General features: G+C 45.4%; 1 protein-coding gene across 2 annotated transcripts in view; it reads right to left on the bottom strand.

Annotated features, from left to right (window-relative positions):
• Nucleotides 1-23138, bottom strand: part of ALDH1A3 (aldehyde dehydrogenase 1 family member A3) — a 203244-nt gene extending 180106 nt beyond the window's left edge. Inside the window, exon 1 of one of the 2 annotated variants that reach the window (XM_069222799.1) lies at nt 22473-23138. In XM_069222799.1, the coding sequence (XP_069078900.1) occupies nt 22473-22568 (96 nt within the window). In that variant the 5' untranslated portion in view covers nt 22569-23138. Of the gene's footprint in view, nt 1-21577; nt 21599-22472 lie in introns of those variants that run through there. The other variant, XM_069222800.1, reaches the window with a different exon arrangement.
• Nucleotides 23139-23604: the final 466 nt, after the last annotated feature.

Below are 23604 nucleotides of genomic sequence, written 5' to 3'. Positions count from 1 at the left end.
GCTATTCTGCCAGAAACTTGCACTATCGTGAAGGCATGCCCCATACCCTGATGAAGAATGGAATAAAACAGAACAAATCACTACACGTTTCAGTTCATTTCTAACAGTACTGAGGCTCGATTAGATTGCCATAAGACTATAGCATTGGCTTGAAAACTTCTGCCTCCTGCTCTGACTTAGCTTTCTAAACTGTGTAACAACTCTGACCTACTGAACGTAATTCTCGTGGAGAATCATAGATCGGTAATCTCCTTTGTTTTAAGTGTCCAGGGCACTCATGACGTTACGAGCCAGAGTCTGAGCCTTAAAGTACATTTTCCTTTGGACAGGTAACCAAAGCAAATTTAATATTCTAATGTAGCTCTCACAGTTGTCCTGTCAATGGCTGCAGCATGTTCTTCCACCAGCAGGAGTTTGATTCACCTCGCAATTTTAATGTGGAAGCTACTGTAAGCAGTCACTCAATTAACTTGTGTATTCAATGACGTTCAGCATCTTGACTTTCTGCTTGGTGGCAATCTCGAAGGCTACCACCTTAAAGCTGGCTTGGCTCACACTTGGCTTTTTTCTCATTGTCCCAGAAACAATGAGGGGAAATTCCTTCATGCCTCTGAAAAAGCTCAGAAAAATATCACCCTTCCAATTTTAGATTAACCTGGACAGTTCATCCACTATTTCTCTGGCTCAAAAGATTTATGCACCACCTGGGTATCACTGGTGTAGGTGAAGAATTTTATCTTATGTTCCAAGAAATGACCATGGAAGGGCTTTACATAAACATTCAAAAGCAAGAGTTACTAGCATGACATCTGAGGCACCCCATAGGTAACCTCTTCCTGAGACGACATGCAGTCATCAACCTTCACCTCTGAATACCTTTCCTTACAAATAATATAAACTGTCTGTCTGTAACCTCTGACACCACAACCACTTCCTCTAGTTTCTTAATATGGATCCCAATGTCTAAGTTATAGAAGGTCACTGACAAGCTAGATGGGCAAAACAGGTCATCCCGCGTCCAGAAATGCAAGGTAAAGGATTAAACATTAAGCAAGGCCGTTTCTGTGCCCCTGTTGGGTCTCAAGTTTGGGTCGTATACACACAAATGAGTATTTGGCTCAATGACTGATTGCGCTTGCTCAGATCACACTTTCTTCAAGTTTTGTAGTGCAATCAGAATGTTTGTTTGTGGTCTGTAGTTCTTTGCTTTATTGATGCATGTTTGCGCTAGGAGCTGATATCATGTTGACCACCTTCTAAAACCCATACATGAACCACGGTGGTTCACCTCCTGCCCCAACACATCAGATTGTGGCATGGATATCGCCACAATCTGAGAACGTGCCAGCCTCATGTCTCGCTCAAATGATCACTAGGAATGTGAAGGGGCCTTAGCACACAAAGAAAGCCTCTTGTAAACGCTTCAGAGAAGAGCTCTCAGAAATAAGGAAAAAAGCACCAACACTGGCAGCCGTGGCGAGGGGCACCGGAGCTTGCAGGTTCTGGGCCTCAGGCTCCCCTGTGTTTAAGTGAAGTTCAAGGCTTTTTTATCTTTGGATGGCGGCTTAACTTAACATGCTCTGCACTCAGGCGTCCCTTTTTCATCCCTGTTCCTCTGTGGTTTAGGGACCCATTGCTTTCCTTTGAGATGACAGGGCGAAGATATGCTGTCAGCAACTCAAGTATTCCCTGCAGCAAGAGGGGGTACAACACTTCTATATGGGTGATAAGCACCGCGTTACCCTTCAGCTCCCTTGAGAGATGGATGGCCTCACATTATGACACTTTCTGAAATTAGTAATTGCATTTTGGCTTTCAGTTTAATTTTCAATTTCTGACTGAATCGAGTGTCCTTGTAGGAGAGCTGCTGAATATTGGGCCAAGCAAAAGCTACATAAATCAAAGGATCATAGCTCACTTTTGGAAATTACTGCCTGCATTTTAAAATTAAAAGACCTTGCAAGATCAGCGCACTCGGAAGTGTAACATGGCTGAAATGCATTGCTCACTTTTGTATTTATTTGTCCACAAATCTGAAATCTAGAAATATTTCCATTCTATAAACGTTGTGTTTATTATGTTTTTTCTCTTTGGCCTTTGGGGTTTTGGACATGACCACAAGTCTACCTTATCTAGGAAGAGTTCTACTTACTCTTGTACACGTACTAAAACACAGGACAGGCAAAGGTGGTTTAGACACACCGACACTCTTTTCTGGAAATGTAGCCACAAATCCCGAGCAGCAGAATTGTCTTTATGGTACATTGGGTGTTTACAGAAGGCTCTGCTCCAAAAGCATTGGAGGCTAACAAACAGAGAAAGTTACTGACAGCCTGAGTGCTCGGAAACGCTGGTGGTAACAGGGTGAGACACAACACTTACTGAAAGGTCAGAGCCTCTGTAAGCGTCATATTAAGGATTGGACTCTGCCCCAAAATGGTGTCAGAGGTCACAGCTAATACCAGTTGATTCTGTTCCAAAAATGCATGCTTTCAAAAGGGGCTAGCTGGTCCATGACCAACTCCTTCCAAGCCTTAGTAGCCTTTCCCATGAGTCATTTAGAGCTGTGGTTCTCAACCTTTTGACTTCTGTGAACCCCCACTTTATCATTACTGGAACCCGGTGACCCCCACTGAATCATTACTGAAACCCGGGGTACCCTCACTGAATCATTATTGAAATCCGGGACCCCCGCTGAGTCATTACTGGAAGCCAGGGACCTTGGCCTAAACATTGACGACGATTTGAATGGCAAAATAATACACAAAAAATACAGAAACAAGTATTCATCAAACACAACACATGGACAAATGATAACACATTTATTTAATTTGCAAACAAACATAAATAAAAAATACAACATTTAATTTTAATAGGAAGATTGGAGCCTGTATAAATTCAATTGAAGCCACATATCTTCCATATTATATTCTGTTTACTGCACCTGCACTGCTCCCACAGATCAATCTGAGAATACCAATTTAATTTTTAGCCTCTAAATTTAAATTCCTTGACATTGATAGTACGTTTTAAAATGTTCAATTGTGCATTTAGCCACTTTATTTATTTACACTTTAATAATTTGTTAATAACATTTATTTTTCTAAGCAGTCATGGACCCCTTGGGGAAATTTTGCGGATGCCCTTGGTTCTCCAGACCACAGGTTGGGACCCACTGATTTAGAGGTGTAACCTAGGACTTCAAGTTGGACCTCTGGATTGCTCTTTGGTGTGTAACGGAGCCAGCTACTGACAAGCAGTGGTGTGTGAAAGGCTGGTAGTCAAAGGATAACTCTCAATGAGACCCATCAGCCACTCATCAGACTGGGGACTGGTGGGAACATCGATAGGAAAAACCTACCATAGCTTGCAAGGCAATTACCAATTGGTTTCGAAGAAGCTAGCAGGATTGGAGGAGAGTCAGTCATGATAAGTCTGTCGGCCTCTTAAAAAGTCATTCATTTTCAGGATTTTTATGGCTGCACCACAGAAGAGATATTGTTAATTTAGCGCTCACAGCCAACTGTTACTTGGCCTATTGCGCCGTCAGCACATGGTGTGGATGTAATAGTGTGCATTGTAAGTGTGGTGTTATTTTTCACACATTTTAGACATACATATATTTCTGTTTGGCTGGTGCTTTAAATGTGGCGTACCTAGCAACTATGTTGCTGGGGAAGTGGAAGAAGGGCCCAGAGGCGGGAGGTCCCCCAGGTGCATTCAGCAGCATAGCAGGTTACACTGGCCCATCCAAACTCAAGCACTGAATGTGGCCACCTACCTCCCCAGCTGGGTTTCGCAAGACAGCCGTAACTGGGGTGCTGTGGGTTCCTCATGCTTCTGGGACGCAGTGACCCAGCACCTGCTCCCCTCATGATAACTGCATCAGTGGATGCACAGTGCCTTGGTGGCAGCAGGTTTCGTGAGAGAGGAGGTGAAACACTGTTGAGCGCCAAAGAAATTCCTGAGATTCAAGGTTAGTGTCACTAGCAGCCAGTTTCACACAAGTGAGGGCACTTAATCAAGAAAGTCTGAAAGTATCTACTGGGAAATCTGTAGGATTGCCTCGGAATCTGAGCTTGTGTCGTCTGCTGAGAGAGCAGAGTGGACGATACCACTGCAGAAGGAAACAGCCCATCTGCTGTTCCTCTGTGAACCAACTTAGACTTGGAGACTAATGGGGGAGTGACACAGGAGCTGACCCAAGTTCTAGAGTCAGTTTCCCTGGTTCTCAATCACTGCATACACCATAACCAGCACACTGTGCCAACCAAGGAGAAGGATAGAGCATGATCATGTCTGTGGTCCCCAAAGACTATAGCATCTTGACTGATTCTGCCACCAGGCAGAGGCTTGCCTAAGACTGGACAATCACCGGCACCAGACGGTGTGCTCTTCACTTGCTTGAGAGTGCTTTAGTATTGGGCCTGTTCCCCCCCCGGAGCTCACAGTCGTACCCACTCACCAGTCACAGTCCACATGGGGCTCACAAACAACATTGGAGGAAGGTATGGCAATCGCACACACTCTGGAGCAAGGACCTATAGCCGGTGACTTCGCTGCTGCTACGCTCAGATGACATCCACGCCCTTGAACTTGTGTTTACCAGATGTTGAAAAACTTTGTTCATTAGGAATAACTATGGTGGAGCGTTGCCAGTGGCTGGGGCATTGAAGGACGTGGCTACTGGCACAGAAGTCAGTTTACTCTAATCACAGTGAGCCTGCACCTGTGAGATTATTCTAAAAGGGATACATGTTTGCCTATTTTCTATGTATCACCTGTTACACAACTTTGTGCTTACAGGAATATTCCTTTGTGTGGCATTTTGTTTTGGTATAAAAAGGCAGATCTCTTTTCATAAAAGATGAGCACTGGGCAGGGCAATCACTGATGCATACTATTTGGTAAATGACCAGCTCCGAGGCTCTACTTCCCGTACTTCCACCGAGGGGCCTTGAATTTCTGACCCGGGTACCTTGCGGGTCAAATGCTGAAATTGGGTGCTAGGTGTTCAGTTTGCAGTGACGTAGTTGGTCGGGCCCTAGCACAGCGGTAGTAAAAGGCATGAATCACCGCAATTCCTGCCCAGTAACCTGGATGCCGCGTGACCCCCAAACAGTTTCAGATATTAACAGAAAGCACTGAATGATTCCATGTTGCACATGCATTTCCTTGAGAGCTGCTCATTCTCTGGAAAGAGACCAACACTTTGGAACTCCCAGCTCCAATTCACAGAAAACATCTTAAGGATTATCTCTTTACCACTGAACTGTACAACCCATTTTATCATTTAAAAAGTCCACAAATTGAAAGAATATCCACTAATGCCAATTCAACTTATACCTTAAACAATGACCCACAGAAATCAAATTCACAGTATTCAATAAGCATATAAAGTTTTTGCTGATCGATTAATTGATTGATATAGATTGAAAATGAAACAGGAAGAGTGGCTGACAGAGAGACAGACAGGTGGAGCAGGAGCGAAGCATGGTTAGAAAGAAAGCTACAGATGTAAGGGGAGGGAGGGAGATCTGCATAGACATCTAGACATACAGAAAGGAAAGCACACACAGAGACAACTAATGGATCACTAGATAACCAGCAACACTGCAAACTATACAGAGGCACCTAAAAAATACACAGGTAGATATGAATCAGATAGGCAGATAGCGAGAGAAAATAAATGTTAGAGTCACTCTGAGTCCACAAATTTGGAACACAGTCTTTGGCCTAAAGTTCAGGATATGGCAAAATAGCAAAATATCCTGCCAAAGACAACCTCCACTAATGGGTTTTGAATTAAGTGTACTTTGGAAATCAATATTGTGCAATGTGTGTTCTAAGTAGTAAATATTTCCTTCGGGCAGTAAGCCATGAAGCAGCAAACAACAATGTACTTTGTGATATACTCACCAAATGTGTACTTTACTTCAAACAAGTATTTTCGTTGCTTTTAAGGTGCTCCACAATGGCAGTTCTACATTGACATGATTGTTCAGGAATATCCATGTATATTATTTAGATTTAATGAAAAACACGTTGTTATCTTTGAAAATTCATGGTATAGCTGAGCTTTAAAATGTTTAATTCCGTATCTGCTGATAACTTAAAACATATATCCCTTTCTGGACATAAATGAGACTCATTTCCTTTCACCTAACTGTCTATCCTCAGCAATAAAGAATCAATACACAAAGTACATTTACCAAATATTATGGGACAATAAAATATTGGCCCTCTTGGTGTAGCTAAGTCTAGAATTTCCGTCCACAATATCTACCCCTCATTGTGGTGTATCTGGCTACCTTTTAAGTCAACTGCATTTCAACTCTTTCAATAACTAACACTAACTAAAGTGGTGGCCATCAGGGGACATTTCTACACACCCTTTGGGATTGCTCCTTGCTACTGCCATTTTGGGCATAAGTGGGCCGAAACCTCTCAGAGGCCAAGAAAAACAATTAGCGATAGACAAGAAATTGGCCACTTTGGGCATATGGGGGCGATCAAACGCTGCCTAAATATTATTGTTCTGTAGTGTGGAACTCATGGTAGCTAGGAGAGATGTAGCCGGCTGTGGAGGAGTGGGTAACCACCAACCATGATGCTATGGAAGGTGGGAATGGACTGGTGTGTGCTGGCCAGTCGCACAGTGTACAAGGCCAAGAGTTGTCCCCACAAACTTGATGAAATTTGGGGTTAATGGAGAGACTTCAGAAACCTGGACTAATGTCAGGGGTGGTCATGATGTATGCTATGCTGGAATATTCTGATTACACCGAACAGCAACATGTGTGCCACAAAGTGTCAAATTGTTTTTCTGTTTTTATCTTCACTGCCTAAAACACAATAAAATTGAAAAAAAAAAAAAAACTACAGTGACACAGAAGTTTGCTGTTTAAACACATAAAAGAGTGTACCCCTGCCACTCTTCACAAAGTGAAGATTTTGGCTGAGTAACAAACATTGACATCTGTGCCACGCACCAATGGCGTTTGGTGTCAAATCTCCATGAAGTTAGTGGTATATCTCAAAAAAAATTACTTCTGAGGAAAGTCTTGGTGTCAGGCCCAGAGCAGTGGTCTTTCTCCCAGCAGAGTAACCATAGTCCACTACTGGATGAATTCCGCCATTTACAACAAAGAGCACCTTTACATTCCGAATTTTGCTAGATGGGAACAGGCTCCGAGTAACTAGGAGGAACACAAGTTGTGTGCATAAACAACTTTTTTGTAGGATTTGCTCTATTCTGAGTGTAAACCTCATTTGCATGACCTCCTCTTCATAACTCCCATTTGGTGTATCGAAATAGGCTCATTTTGGAGGTCCAGCTATTTCTGTGCCAACTTTCTGTGCCCAACGGCACTTTTCAAATGTGTAAATGGGTAAACATCCTTTATGCCGACTTTTTTATAACAAAGTCCTGGTTAACGAAAGCGGAACAACGCTTTCTTTAACCACGACATCGTTATTTTGTGCCTTAACCACGCATGTCCTGAACAACGAACATGCATGGTTAAGGTACAAACAAGGGAGTCGGCTGAGGAGGATGATGCAGATGAGGCGACGACTCAGGTAAGTGGGGGGTTTTAGGTTTTGGGGAGGGGGTGGGGGGTCGGGGGTTTTAGGTTTTGGGGTGGGGTTGGGGGGTGGGGCGTTTTTGGTTTTGGGGAGGGGGTGGGGGGTCGGGGTTTTAGGTTTTTGGGTGGGGTTGGGGGGGTGGGGCGTTTTAGGTTTTGGGGAGGGGGTGGGGGGTCGGGGTTTTGGGGTGGGGTTGGGGGGTGGGGCGTTTTTGTTTTTGGGGAGGGGGTGGGGGGTCGAGGGTTTTAGGTTTTGGGGTGGGGTTGGGGGGTGGGTCGTTTTTGGTTTTGGGGAGGGGGTGGGGGGTCGGGGTTTTAGGTTTTGGGGTGGGGTTGGGGGGGTGGGGCGTTTTTGGTTTTGGGGAGGGGGTGGGGGGTCGGGGTTTTAGGTTTTGGGGTGGGGTTGGGGGGGTGGGGCGTTTTTGGTTTTGGGGAGGGGGTGGGGGGTTGGGGTTTTAGGTTTTGGGGTGGGGTTGGGGGGGTGGGGCGTTTTTGGTTTTGGGGAGGGGATGGGGGGTCGGGGTTTTAGGTTTTGGGGTGGGGTTGGGGGGTGGGGTGAGGCATGCAGGATCAATGGGTGCCTGTTACTAATGACTTTACCAGGAATGCCTTTACAACGAAATATCGTTGTTAAGGCATTCGTGGTAAAGGCATTAGTAGTAACAACGAGGTCGGTGTTCCGACCTCGTTGTTTAGGCACCCGTTGTTTTGTCAGTCGGCATTCCGTCGTACAACCGTGTAAATGATGCACGGAGTGCAATTCTGAATGAACAGAAAGCAAACTTGGATATTTTTATGAAATGCATTAAAAGTGTGTATTTACAATTTCTACATTATGATTGCACTCTCATGTGGATGCTGAAAAAAGAAGCCTTGGGAATCATATTCTGGTTCTGGTTAAACTCCAGATCCTCTTTTACCTGCTGTGCAATAAATTCTAGGATATCAGGCACCGGGCAGATAAAAGCACTGGCAGCTTGAACTAGTTACCTACTGAAAGTTTGGAGTCTGTGAAATTTCTGTAATTTTCTTTTACATTATTATGCAACAATTTTGGAAAATTGTGCAAAATCATGTCTAGTTATGAGAAATGCAAATCTGTCATTTATCACTACATTTCAGCACGAAATGCATCCTAGAGTTAATTTTCAATATGAGGACGCATTTTGAGATGAGAAAATCACACATAAAGACAAGTAGCATGAGCAACGGCTGCTTCCATTGTGGCTGGCCTCATTATTCCTGCACCTCTAAGCTAGGGTGACCAGATTGTGAGGAGCAAAAACCGGGACAGGTCAGACATAAAAGAAGGACTAAAGACCTTACACTGAAGACAGTAATAGGTTACTTTATGTGGCTTAATCTTACCAATGCATTCTCAGAAGCTAAAATATCACGGGCCTCTGCCACGGTTTAACTGACAGCAGCTAAAATGTGAAATAACAATAGAGACATTTTATTGTAATTAAAAGATGAGTGGGTGATTCTGAGATGTTGCATCCTCAGCCATTCAATGGCCATAAAACGTGTGCTGGGTAGAACTTTCCATTTAACATTTCATGGAGATAGATGTCGCTGGACCTGAACGCGAGACCCTCTTACGAAGCCACGATTTTTGCAAGCGAGTCGCTTTAATTACAAAGGGTTTAGTTTAGCTCGCCTGTTGTCTTTAGGCGCTCCCGGACTAGCGGCTAAAGGGACAGATGTACAGAGTGTGCGCTGAAGTGATTGCCCAAGATCCCATAATGCGGTCAGGGAAGGAAAGGGATTAAACATGGGAATACTTTCACGGCCAATGATCTTGCATCTACGTCGCATCTTTGCCAATTTCGTTCGGAGGGATACTATATAGTTCCTGTTATTTACGCATTCCTCCTTCCTGATTCAGAGCCGGTGCTGAGAGGGGTCATTACTGCTAAGAAAGTCCAGGTGACAATATTCAGACTCTAAACTGAACACAAAACTCTCGACTTGCAATTATAAATGTGGGTGTGTTTACTTCTTGGCAGATGCTGGAAAGTCTGATGTTAATTAAACGTACTGAGCACACAGCTGTAGATTGAGGGCTGACCTGCCCCTCCAGGCCAGCATGGCACACATGCACATTTGGAATTTACTTTGTTTGCCAGGGGTGATGTTATTCCCAACCCGTAAAAGAAGTGACGTGTTTCCTCTTACTAAAGTTTATGCCTTTGAGAGTCTCTTCTTCAAAGTAGTTTATAAATAAAACACACCCATTTCACAATTCCAACTCCGGGTGTATCCACATTGTTTCTAAGTGCTATCCAGATCTTTAGATAAGCAAACCATGCGCCATGAGAGATAGTGGTGGGCCCAGAATCACACAACTGGCAAGGCCACGATTAAAACTCAAGATTGCCAGGGTCAAATGAACTATTGAATGAGTCGCAAAAGCTGTCACATATTACACACCGACTTTTACAACTAGTAATTTATTTTGCATCTAAGCCATGAACTGCTCAGTCGGTTTCCAAAATAAGCAATTCGGGGAGGAGGTGGGTGGCGGGGGGGTGAGGGGGGGCGGATTTGTCGCAGGATGGACTGTTTATTTAATATTCATTTGGTACGTTGCAAATTCCCTCTGATGAGCTACCTTTACAAGGTAAGGAAACGCGACTGCTTTAAAAATAAATACCTTTCCCTTGTTGAAAAACGTCAGTGAGACACGCACTGGTCCCCTGGGACACTGCCTGAACAGCAGACAGCTGCCATATGATTACTAAAGGAGAAGGGGCGGGAAGGCACCCCCTTACCCTTTGTGAGTCAATTACCATCGCAAATTGGGAGTCTGTACAGGGAGTGCAGAATTATTAGGCAAATGAGTATTTTGACCACATCATCCTCTTTATGCATGTTGTCTTACTCCAAGCTGTATAGGCTCGAAAGCCTACTACCAATTAAGCATATTAGGTGATGTGCATCTCTGTAATGAGAAGGGGTGTGGTCTAATGACATCAACACCCTATATCAGGTGTGCATAATTATTAGGCAACTTCCTTTCCTTTGGCAAAATGGGTCAAAAGAAGGACTTGACAGGCTCAGAAAAGTCAAAAAAAGTGAGATATCTTGCAGAGGGATGCAGCACTCTTAAAATTGCAAAGCTTCTGAAGCGTGATCATCAAACAATCAAGCGTTTCATTCAAAATAGTCAACAGGGTCGCAAGAAGCGTGTGGAAAAACCAAGGCGCAAAATAACTGCCCATGAACTGAGAAAAGTCAAGCGTGCAGCTGCCACGATGCCACTTGCCACCAGTTTGGCCATATTTCAGAGCTGCAATATCACGGGAGTGCCCAAAAGCACAAGGTGTGCAATACTCAGAGACATGGCCAAGGTAAGAAAGGCTGAAAGACGACCACCACTGAACAAGACACACAAGCTGAAACGTCAAGACTGGGCCAAGAAATATCTCAAGACTGATTTTTCTAAGGTTTTATGGACTGATGAAATGAGAGTGAGTCTTGATGGGCCAGATGGATGGGCCCGTGGCTGGATTGGTAAAGGGCAGAGAGCTCCAGTCCGACTCAGACGCCAGCAAGGTGGAGGTGGAGTACTGGTTTGGGCTGGTATCATCAAAGATGAGCTTGTGGGGCCTTTTCGGGTTGAGGATGGAGTCAAGCTCAACTCCCAGTCCTACTGCCAGTTCCTGGAAGACACCTTCTTCAAGCAGTGGTACAGGAAGAAGTCTGCATCCTTCAAGAAAAACATGATTTTCATGCAGGACAATGCTCCATCACACGCGTCCAAGTACTCCACAGCGTGGCTGGCAAGAAAGGGTATAAAAGAAGGAAATCTAATGACATGGCCTCCTTGTTCACCTGATCTGAACCCCATTGAGAACCTGTGGTCCATCATCAAATGTGAGATTTACAAGGAGGGAAAACAGTACACCTCTCTGAACAGTGTCTGGGAGGCTGTGGTTGCTGCTGCACGCAATGTTGATGGTGAACAGATCAAAACACTGACAGAATCCATGGATGGCAGGCTTTTGAGTGTCCTTGCAAAGAAAGGTGGCTATATTGGTCACTGATTTGTTTTTGTTTTGTTTTTGAATGTCAGAAATGTATATTTGTGAATGTTGAGATGTTATATTGGTTTCACTGGTAATAATAAATAATTGAAATGGGTATATATATTTTTTTTGTTAAGTTGCCTAATAATTATGCACAGTAATAGTCACCTGCACACATAGATATCCTCCTAACATAGCTAAAACTAAAAACAAACTAAAAACTACTTCCAAAAATATTCAGCTTTGATATTAATGAGTTTTTTGGGTTCATTGAGAACATGGTTGTTGTTCAATAATAAAATTAATCCTCAAAAATACAACTTGCCTAATAATTCTGCACTCCCTGTATCTACCTGGCCTACGATTTATGTCTGTAATTACTGTCGTAAGCCAGTGATACATCGGTTTCTGTTCGTAATTTGGAAGCGATGCCCCAAACAAGTTGCTTCAAAATTGCCCCACAGTAATCTTTTCTAAATCCATGTAATGATTCAAAAAAGCTTTTTCAATTTGATAAATGGGCATAGTTCATTAGAAAAACATCTTTACAAGTTACAAAGCATCCAATTTCTCAAATCGGATGGTGTGCAACCAATAAATATATATATATATCTGACCCCTACTACAAAAGCCAGCAAGGCAGTCATTAAGTGAGGTCTTCAGAAGCATTGGTTCTACCTTTGTTATATTGTTATCATTTGTTAAGTGCACTAACCATATGTGACTTCATAGGATTGGACAACCAATACGTCAACACCAATATGTGTACCGACTGGCCTCAAGCAAGGCATTCAATTAACAAGCACTGGCAAAGCCAATGGGTCTCGCCTATGTGGTTGCTGTTCAGCATGGCTAAAAGTTAGTGGCGCAGAGGAGAGTGACATGAAGTAGAACTTTCTAGAGAGGAGTGGGGTGGTGTAGAGTGTTGTGGAGTGGCATAGAATGGAGTGGCGTAGAGTGGAGAGGTGTAGAGTGGTGTAGAGTGGCATAGAGTAGCGGGGCATAGAGTGGAGGTGTGTAGAGTGGAGGAACAGAGTACAGTGCCATAGTCTCATGGCTTAGAGTGGAGTAGAGTGTTGTAGAGCAGAATGTCGTAAAGAGGAGGGGCATTGAGAGGAGGAGCATAGAGTGGAAGCGCATACAGTGGAGTAGGCTGTCATGGAGTGTAGTGGCATAGAGCGAAAGAGAATGGAGTGGCATAGAGCGGAAAGAATGTTGTAGAGTGGAGTGGTGTACAGTGGAGTAGAGTGGCATAGAGTGGAGGACGTAGAGTAGAGTGGCATAGAGTGTTGGGGCATAGAGAGGAGTGCCATAGAGTGGAGTGTCATAGGGTGTCGTAGAGTGTTGTAGAGTGGAGGGTTTTAGAGTGGATTGTCATAGAGTGGAGGTTATAGAGTGGAGTGGAATGATGTAGAGTGATGTGGCTTATAGAGGAGTGACGTAAAGTAAAGTGTCAGAGTGGAGTAGAGTGTCATGGTGGGTCGTAGAGTGGAGTGTCATATAGTGGAGTGTTGTAGAGTGACATAGAGGGCAGTGTCGCACAATGGAGTCGAGTATCATAGACTGGAGTGGCGTACAGAGGCGTAGAGTGGAGGGGCATAGAGTGGAATGGAGTAGAGTGGAGTGTCATAGATGTGGTAGAGTGGAGTGGCCTGGAGTGGAGTGGTATATACTGGAGTAGAGTGGCACAGAGTGGAGTGGCGTAGAGTGGCATAGCTTATAGTGGAGTGATATAAAGTAAGGTGTTGTAGAGTGGAGTAGAGTGTCATGGGGGTTGTAGAGTGGAGTGTCATATACTGGAGTGTTGTAGAGTGGAGTAGAGTGGCGCAGAGTGCAGTGTCAAAGAATGGAGTTGAGTATTGTAGAGTAGAGTGGTGTAGAGGGGAGTAGAGTGGAGGGGCATAGAGAGGAATGGAGTAGAGTGGAGTGGAGTGGCCAAGAGTGTCATAGAGTGCAGTAACATAGAGTGAGGTAGAGTGTTGTAGAGTATAGTGCCATAGAGTGGAGTGGTGTAGAGTGAAGGGGCAGAGAGTGGCGCAGTGTAAAGTGTAGTGCAGCAGAGTGGAGTGAAGTGGAGTGGGGTGGCATAGTGCAGAGCGGAATAAAGTGTCAGATTGGAGCAGCATAGCATGGAGTGGTATAAAGTGGAGAAAGTGGCATACAGTGTCATGCAGTGGAATGGAATAGAGTGGCACAGAGTGTCATAAAGTAGAGTAGCATAATGTAAAATAGAAAGGACTAGAGTGAATTGGCATTGAGTGGCATACAGTGTCGAAGAGTGGCTCAGAGTGGAGTGGCACAGAGTGGAATAGTGGGGAGTGGAGTGTCATAGAGTGGCATAGAGTTGAGTGGCATATAGTGGAGTGGCATAGAGTGGCGTGGCATAGAGTGCCATTGAATTGAGTAGAATAGAGTGTCATTGAGTGGTGTAGAGTATCGTGGAATGTCGTAGAGTGACATGGATTAGCGCAGAGTGAAGTGGCGTAGATGGGAGTAGAGTGTTGTAGAGTGTCATGAAGCGGAGGGTGTGGCAGCACACTGCCATTACAGACAACATATTTTCAATGGAAATGACCATTGCATTTTTACAGACATACAGTTTAACTGATAAAACGATACAGCGCACAAACGATAATGTGGGGAAATGGTGTCACCTATTATATTGGTTTGTTTTGATTGTATTAAAATATTTGTTTCCACCACACTTCAGAATTACAAATAAATGTACTTCATTAGTGCTTTCCTAATTCTGATGTATTCTGTAATGTGTGGACAGTTCATTTACGGTGACATGGAGTGGTGTGGAGTGTATTGGAGTGGAGGGCTGTAGAGTGGTGTGAATTAGCAAAGTGGTGTAGTGTAGAGAGGAGGAGAGTGTTGTAGGATTTCATAGAGTAGAGGGTATGGTAGCGCACTGCCATTACAGACAACACATTTTCAATTGAAATTACCATTACATTTTCACAGACACCCAGTTTAACTGATGAAACTATGTAGCACACAAACGATAATTTGTGGAAATGGCATCACCCGAAATTGTAATTTGTTTTGATTGTATTAAAATATTGGTTTAAAAAAAAGTGCTTCATTAATGCTTATACTGATATATTTTGAAATATTTGCACAGTTTATTTACAGACATTTAAATGTTGTTTTATGCTAGAAAAAAAACATTGTACATCCGCCAGCATACTCCTAGTACCCTGCATGATTGTCACATAAATCCTCTCACTTTGAAGTCAGAGAAAGAAAAGCAAATAAGCACCAAGCTCCCTGGAAGACAGAGCCCGACATTTGACTTCTGTGTCTGAATGCACAGCAAATGTGACAAGATAAGAAGAAACTTTAAAGATCTGCTTACAGAAAGTGAGTGCTCAAGGAAGAATACTTTAAATGGACTATACTCCAGGGAAGAGACAAAGACTACTGGTAAGCCCAAAACAAATATAACCAGTAAATAGAAAGCAAGAAACTGTGAGTTACAAACCACAAAGCCTATGGTAACCAGGGGGCAGAATGCATTAGGAGGGAAGCTTTCTGAATTACCACAAGACGTCTTTGCAAACCAGACAGATGCGCTCTCTGGTGGGCTTCGACCCCAAAAATTAACCTGGAGTTTCCCAAGTTCCTAATGCAACTCACTCCATAGTACTCATGCAACTTGTAAAAAGAGAGGACAGCCCGATGAGTAGCATTATGTGCAACATAGATCTTTGGCTTATCCCTTCCTGTGTTGGGAGTTAGATCAGTTGGCCAAGACAGGCATAATATGGTAGTGGTGGGTTGACGAACAGCTGCAGTTTCTATAGCTTCATAAGGTATTCAGCTGCTCTTTGGTAGAGAGTGGTTAAATAATTCAGCCTAGACATCACCAAGGTTCTCTCTGTCTGAGCCCCATATGGGTAGGCCAGAGACGGAAATGTCATCTGACTAGTCCTTAAGCGTGATGGGACTCCCTTTACCACCTGTGACATCAAGGTCTATGTAGAGAGGAAGATTTACACCTGCGGACACAGGTGGTAGGGAGCACGCTTCCACGGTTAGTGGTCAACTGGTTTTATCACTGCTGTGGCATCCGTCCCGCCATCAGTATGAGTGTTTGTTGGATTCAGTGCCAGCCAGTTCTGTTTCATACATTTGACCTTGACTTAATGAGACCAGACAACGTTTTGGGACATCTTCTGTTTCGTGGGGGTTCATTTTATTTCATTAGCATGAATCAAATTACCTCATATGTAGGGCGGGAAGGATTTTGTGTAATTTCCTTTCCGGAAATTATGTGAAATACCCCAAGAAATACCTGATCAGGCATGTGGTGCCGTTTTTCAACATGAAATGTGTCATCAAGTGCATTTTAAGTGTGAGGGAGTATTTCGCAGAAAAAAATGGCCCAAAATCACAAGTGGTGCAAACAACAGCCTCTCAATTACCTCTATAGATTGAAACTTCTATTCGTTTGTGTTGTTCCCGTGACCCCTCATAGGTTTCTTACCTGAACTAATGGCATAATCTCTGGCATTCTGCATAACAACCATGATGTGAAATGCCAGAAAATGTGCAAGATCGTGCCGGCGTATGCAGAACTCTGCACGAGTTTACCTATAAGATTAGTGCACGTAGGTAAGCATTAAATCTGAAAGGGCACAGCCCTAAGGGGGTCTAAACTGCATGACATTTGAGGTGAATGAAAAGGAGGGCATTATTACCACCTGTGTAGCTTCTGTAACTTCCCTGCTTCCTTTCTTATAAAAGTTAAGGTGCTGTGTTGCCGTCTGATGGCAGCTATTTGTATCAATGGGGTCCGATCCGCTTAATTTTTACTCAACGTGGCACATGACAAGGACAACCTCTATTTATGACGCTTTACCTTATATACTGGCACCCTCCTAGCTATCATCCTCGCTTCGCCTGCTCTTGTGTGAATGACCAGGCTGTATAACCACGAGCGCCTGTTCCGGGTGTGTCCGCCACACCTCCATTCCCAGAAGAACTTAGCCTCTATTAAGTTCCTAAAGCCCAGATCCTTAAGGTGAGTACTGTCAGCACTCACGTTGGACTCAATTATTGAATAACTCCAGTGCACTTATCTCTTCTGGATTGTCACACATTACAATCACATTAAAATGCCTATTGTACCTTAATTTCTCTCTTTTCAGAGTCATCACATATTACATCAAGATGTGCCCTTGCTGTTTTCCCTCATTCATCAATCGATGCAACCCCCTAGTGTGTCACCTGCTCTTTGTCCTAAACCGATGTAGGTTTAACGCTCCCAGAACTTCGATAGTACTCACTTTGCCCACGCAATTCAGGTCTAGGGGCGTGGAATGCCCATTTATTCGATTCTGCTTTCCTGATAATCTTCTTAGCATAAAGCATCTGTTCAAACTCACCCACCAAACGTGTTTTAAAGAGCTTAGGCCAAAGATCAACCCTACTCTTGTGATGGCTCGGAGGGACATATCGCTAGCTTTTAGAATTAAATCAATAGCATTTGAAAGACCCATTTGGGATACCTCTCCCTTATCATTAGATAACGTGGACAGATTTTGTATGTCCTAGCAAGACTTGAGAGTTCAAATAGAGGGGTGTCTGTTATGTAACACTCTGCGTCTGACTTATGGCATGCCTGACAGAAAACCATTAGCTGAAACAAAGCTTAACCTCGCTGTTCCAAGAGCTAGAGATTCTGGGCCCCTACTCATGGGAATCAGCATTTCTACAGGTCCATGCTACCTCAGTTTATTGGAGCTCCCTCCAAGGCAAGGCCGCTTCTAATCCAGGGGCATTGGCCTTAAAGAAGACCGCTAAACTCAACAAAACAACCAGTAGGACGAGGTCAACTTAGAGTTGGTTTGTCCCGTTCAGTACCTACGACTCAATAACATATGGCTCTACAATTATTGCGCACTAACACTCAGGTGGCTGCATCAACAAAGGTTCGAGGCATCATCTGCTTATTTACATTCTGAGCATCTTCAGACATGATTTGTGTCCATAACGTCCATAGAGAGTCCCCTAATACTGAATGTAGGGAAGAAATAGTCCGAAAAAACAGTTCTTAGTACATATTTAACTTTACTAACACATCTTTCTTTTCTTACAATGTGTGTACCTAATGCTACTTTGACAACTCCCAGGACTATGGAGCTTGTCAATGAATGTCATGGTCATTGTTTGGTTGTTATTGGCCAAAGGGTGGCTAGATCCTGTGGCGCCCTCAATGTTCAATATGGCTGAATCATCTTCTGGGCATCACTCATCAGCTGACCATTGTGAGGGCAATCCACACTATGTGCACTATCAGGAGGAAGTTGTGGTTGTTGTTTGATTATAGGGTTGAGGCCTCTAACAGCGCTGCTTGTTCCTGGTGTGCCTGCACCAAACTTCTAATCTTAAACCTAACAAAGGAGCACATTTGCTGGTAAATTTTAAGGGAGACTTCATTTTATCTAGTGGTGTAAACTTTCATATTGTGAGAATAAGATTAGAGTCCACCGATGAATGTTTATATTTGTATTCATCAAGCTGACATCTTCAAGTCTTTGTAATAACTCGAAACTCTCAAAAACAGACAACAGATCGCCGAACCAAGCGCCTGCCCCTTCCGGGGTCTTTCAGCTGAGTACCATAACTGACTGTGATAGATACAGCTATGCATAAAGAACTTGCAACATATTGACGACCACTGTCAAAATCTGCCTTTGAATAAAGTTTGTCAACTAAGTATAAGAAGGAGAGCGGGAAAGGCTTATTGAAAAGGACACAAGTTCAAGGGGTGCTTGTGTAAATGTGGGGCACATGGGTTTAGGTTAAACAGTAGTCACCAGTTTATCTGTAAGCTACTGGACACGGTAACCACGGGAAGAAACTGGCATCTGACCAAGGCTTTAAACTTAACCTCGATGCGATAAGAGGACGCTGCTGGGGGATGACCTCTGACAAAGCTACTGGCTGCATGTGCATGAATAAAGTATTGAATGAAGAATTACTGAAGGATGTATGTATGAATGAATATGGTAATCGAGCTCGGAGTTATACACGTCCTTTGAGATCAAGGTGAAACCTGCAGGTCAAAAGTTTAAATTTCGACAAGGACGACTCAAACCTTTATCTTTTCCCGGTTGATGCATTTAATATCTTTAAGCTGGCGACAGCGATACCTCTTACAGTACTAAAAAACAGAATACCTTAAGTAAGAAGTGCCATCCAAAAGCTTGATACTTTATGAACGAATGAATGAGTCGAATGGAGCGGTACTGGGCGCTTCAGGCCGCTGTCTGGTTTGTAGCGAGATCAGAAAGGGTGAGTTTGGAGTTGCTTTCCTGGTTCGTGGGATCGCTTCCACCTTTACATTTCAACATCCAATTACCTCTGTCGATTGAAACTTCAAATAATGAAGAGGAGAATTTTAACAAATTGGCCACACACCTCACAACACAAAAATCTGCGGCAACAACTATTTATACCCCTGGAAAAGGCCGCACTTCTTGTAGCCAGATAGTTACAGTGCAGGGATGTGAAAATCGAAATGCAAACTGCAAGATGGAAAAATCGGCTTTACTGTGCTTCCTTTACAGCACGCCCAGACGCCCTTTGCTGAGCATGTCGGCGCTCTAGAAGATGTTAACACACTAATGTAACTTTACTGCGCCTCTCAGGATGTACAACAGCACCCACTTCGGCCGCACTGTTGTCAATGGATTACCGTGGAAAGGATGGAAGGCCGAGCCGGGTTTATTGGTTCCGACCATGGGTTTGCAATCTATGCAGAGGTCCTAACGTTAGGCGTCCAGACCACTGGGCTGTGGAAGCAGCGAGCGTCGATTAATCACGTGTGCCTCCTGAATAACGCACCTGCTAGCCTCCTCTTCCTGAGTATCTCTGCCACGCGACTAACCATCGAGAGGTGTGTGACTGGAGGACATGTATGACTAGGGTGACCAGATCTTCAGAACAAAAAAACGCGACATTTTGCAAAAATAGGAGGACTACAATTTTACGTTAACGGAGCACCCCTGCATGACAGCTCTCATCAACTTAAAAACACAGAAGAGGCACTATGAAAATAAATAGTAAGTAATTTTGAAAAACAGCTTCATACCTGTTAATTACATTGCTTACTTATAACATCTGCTAATTACCACATCTTTAGAACTTCAAAAAAGTGCCTTTCACTGTTTTCAGTCGACATAAGCCAAATCTTCCGGGACAGGCAAGTGAAAAACCGGGACTGTCCAGGCAGATCCGGGACGCATGGTCACCCTACACAGTTCCTCTAAAGTTACACAGGGAGGCATCCTGCAAGCTGCCCTTTCAGGCTCCTGGCGTTCCCTATTAATATGGGAAATGACAAGGGAATGCACCCGTTTCCAGGGTGTTGGGAACGGTTCCATGATTTTAAACTCTAGAAGCCCACCGCTGTCAGTGCCCATCTCAGTTCATCGAGAGCGCTTTCAGTGACCAAGGCGTTCCCCTGTCAGTGTCCAGCTAAGCTCTCATAGAGCAGGCTGCAGAGAGCTCACTCAGTGACCGATGCTCACCACTGTCAGTGTCCACCTGAGCTTATTTACAGCAGGCCACAAGTGAGCTTTAAGTGACAAAAGCACGACACTCCCAGTGCCTACTAAAGCTCTTCTCCAGCAGATCGCTAAGAACATATTCAGTGACCAATACCCACCACTGCCAGTGTTCATCTAGAGCGTTTTCAGTGACCAAGCCGCACTCCTGTCAGTGTCCATCTAGGCTTTCCTAGAGCAGGCAGCATAGAGCACATTCAGTGATCAATGCCGGTCACTGTCTGTACAGCTGAGCTTATCTAGAACGATTTCAGTGACCAAGGCACAACACTGTCAGTGTCTACTTAAGATTTCCCAGAACAGGCAGCAGAAAGCACTTTCAGTGACCCATGTCCAACACTGTCAGCGTCCATCAGAGCTTATCTGGAATAGGCATACAGACGATTTCTGTGGCCAAAGCACAGCAGTCTCAGTGTCTACCGAAGTTTGTCCAGAGGAGTCAACAGAGAGCACTTTCAGTGACCAATGACCAAGGCACAACACGGTCAGTGTCAATCTAAACTCTTCTATAGCAGGCAGCAGGGTGCACAATCAGTGAACAATCCACTGCCAGTATCCACCTGAGCTTATTTAAAGCAGGCAACAAGAGGGTTTTCAGTGACCAGGCACAACACTCCCGGTGCCTACCAAAGCTCTTCTCGAGCAAATATCTAAGAACACATTCAGTGACTAATGCCCACCGCTGAGTGCATCTACAGCGCGTTTAGTGACTGAGGCACAACAATGTTAATGCCTTTTAAGCTTTTTGAGGCAGGGAGCATATTCAGTGACCAAACCCGTGTACACCTGAACTCATTTAGAACATGTAGCAAGAGTGCTTTCATTGAACAATGCATAAAACCCTTACTGTCTTCCAAAACCTGTCTCAGTACACAGCAGTGAGCTCACCCAGTGTCCAATTCCGACTACTGAGCTCATATAGAGCACGTTCAGTAACCGAGGCACAATGCTGTCAGTGTCGACCTAAACTGTTCGGGCGTAGGCAGCAGCAAGTACATTTACTGACCAAAGGTCACCGCTGCCAATGTCTATCTGAGCTCATCTGTAGCACTTTCATTCACCAAGGCACATCACTGCCGGTGCCTACCTAAGCTCTTCTAGAGCAGGCAGCAGTGAGCACTTTCAGTGCACTTTCAGTGAGTAAAGCCCCCAGGAGAGAAATGTGCTTCCCACCCGTCCAGGCAGCATAGCACATTCATCGAGTACAACCCCCAGCAGAGTGAGGTGCTTCCCACCCATTCCCGAGCAGCAGAAGGCACATTCAGTGGCTACAACCCTTAACAGACAGTTGTGCTTCCGCCTGTATGGATCCTCTGCTGGAGACAGCGGAAAACACATACAGTGAGTACAGCCCCGAAAGACATAACTGTTTCTCACTCACCCGCATGCAGCAGGGAGCACATTCAGTGAGCACAAGTTCCCGGTAGAGATGTGTGCTTCCTACTCATCTTCAGACAGTAAAGAGCGCATTCAGCCAGTACAACTCCCCGGTAGTCAGGTGGGCTTCGCCCCCATCCGCAAGCAGCACAGAGCACATTCGGTGAGTCGAATCCCCAGCAGACAGCGGTCCCTCCCTCCAACTCATCCGCAAGCAGCAGAGAGCACATTCAGTGAGTCGAATCCCCAGCAGACTGACGTGCTTCCCGCTTTTACGCAAGCAGCAGAGAGCACATTCAGTGAGTACCAGCCTTCAGCAGAGAGGTGTACGCCCCGCGACTCCCACCCATTTTAAGACAGTCCAGATCACGTTCAGTGAGTACACAACACCTCTCGGGTCAGGTGTTCTGCCCACCCATCCACATGCAGCAGAGAGCACATTGAGTAAGAACACCCCCTATCCCCCCCAACCCCCTCAGGCCTGGTGCCCACCCATTCGCATGCACCAGAGAGCACATTCAGTGAGTAACGCCGCCCTCTCCCCCTTAGGTGTGCTTCCCACCCATCCACAAGCAGCCTCGTCCATATTCAGTGAGTACTCTCCCAGCCCGGTCAGGTGTGCTGCCCACTCATCCGCATGTAGCAGAGAGTACATTCAGTGAGTACGCTTCCCCCCTCCTTGGTCTGGTGTGCTTCCGATCCAGCCGCATACAGATTAGAGCACATTCAGTGAGCACAATTCCCATCAGGCAGGTGTGCTTCATCCCGCCCTTCCAAGCCACTGTTGGGACGGGCACCTTTACTACTGATATCAAAGGGTGCCAGCTAAGCCCCCCTTCTCATGTCTATAGCCCGCCTCCTCTGCCCTCGCCGGGGCACTGCCAGGCCGGCTCACTCACCTTGCTGTATTTGACGCCCAGGTTTCGGATGGGAAGGGGCAGCGAGGGCATCTTCTGGGGCTGCCCGTTCTCGCAGGTGCCGTTCATGGTGGCCATGGCGGGTCGTGCAGGCGGCGGCGCAGGCAGAGCAGATACCGGGGCTTGGTGGCTGCGGGAGGTGGTGCCGTGAAGGTGCGGGAGGTGGTGCCGTGAAGGTACGGGAGGTGAGAGTGGACGATAGTACAGGGGCTTGGGGTGCTGCAGGTGATGTGAGGATACAAGGGTAGGGGAATGCAGATGTTGTGGAGGATTGGCGGGTGGGTGTACCTGTATTCAGGGGCAGATGCCACCGGGCACAGAGATCCCGGGGTGAGGATATCCTGGTAGGAAGGACAGGGTGCAGAGTTAGTTTAAGCTGGTGTGTGTTCAAGATTCCGATTCTGCAGCTGTGCAGAGGCTGTTTAAGTGCATGGGGTGCAAATCATGGTAGGTGCGGACGAGGGAGGTTTTCACGTGCTGCAAACGTGTGGATGCTGGAATAGCTGCAGATGCTGCCAGGTCTGCCGGACTTCGGATGGTCCAGATGTTGCTCAAGTGCCAGTACAGTTGCTGCTCTGGTGCTGGCTGATGTGCTTTGAGAGTTCCCACTCTTCGGCTCAACCTTTAACACTTCGCTCTGGGGGCCTGACCGGCTGCAGGCATTCATTGGGCAAACAAAGCCACGCCTACTGCTTGTAGCCACGCCCACTCATTGTGCTTCCTATTTCTAATTGCATAAAAAACAAACTGAGCCCGCAGTGACACATCGGTGTGCATGTTGTGGCATAGACACACACCTACTTAGTGCATACTGTGACAGACAGGGGTGTACCGCGGGCCCCGCCAGCCGATGCGGCGCAGGAGGGGGCAACGCTCCAGGGGGGCCCTCAACCCTTCAGGGTCTCCTATTCAGCCAAAATCCAAATGAACATCTGTGCATACGAGAGTCTCAGGGACCCCCCTTCACATTCTGCAGGTCGGCCCCAGTATTTTGTTGTGCGGCACCGGAGACAGACATCCCTCTAACAACGGAGCCAGACGGCTCGGTACTCATGCTGATCGGGCGAGGACCGCGCTGTGACTGCACTGCACACCCTGAACCCGGACTGCGACC

The sequence above is a fragment of the Pleurodeles waltl genome, chromosome 3_1 (genome assembly GCF_031143425.1).
Source record: "Pleurodeles waltl isolate 20211129_DDA chromosome 3_1, aPleWal1.hap1.20221129, whole genome shotgun sequence".
Classification (NCBI taxonomy): Eukaryota; Metazoa; Chordata; class Amphibia; order Caudata; family Salamandridae; genus Pleurodeles; species Pleurodeles waltl.
The sequence above is the reverse complement of the archived record's forward strand: the minus strand, read 5'-3'. Positions and strand labels throughout refer to the sequence as shown.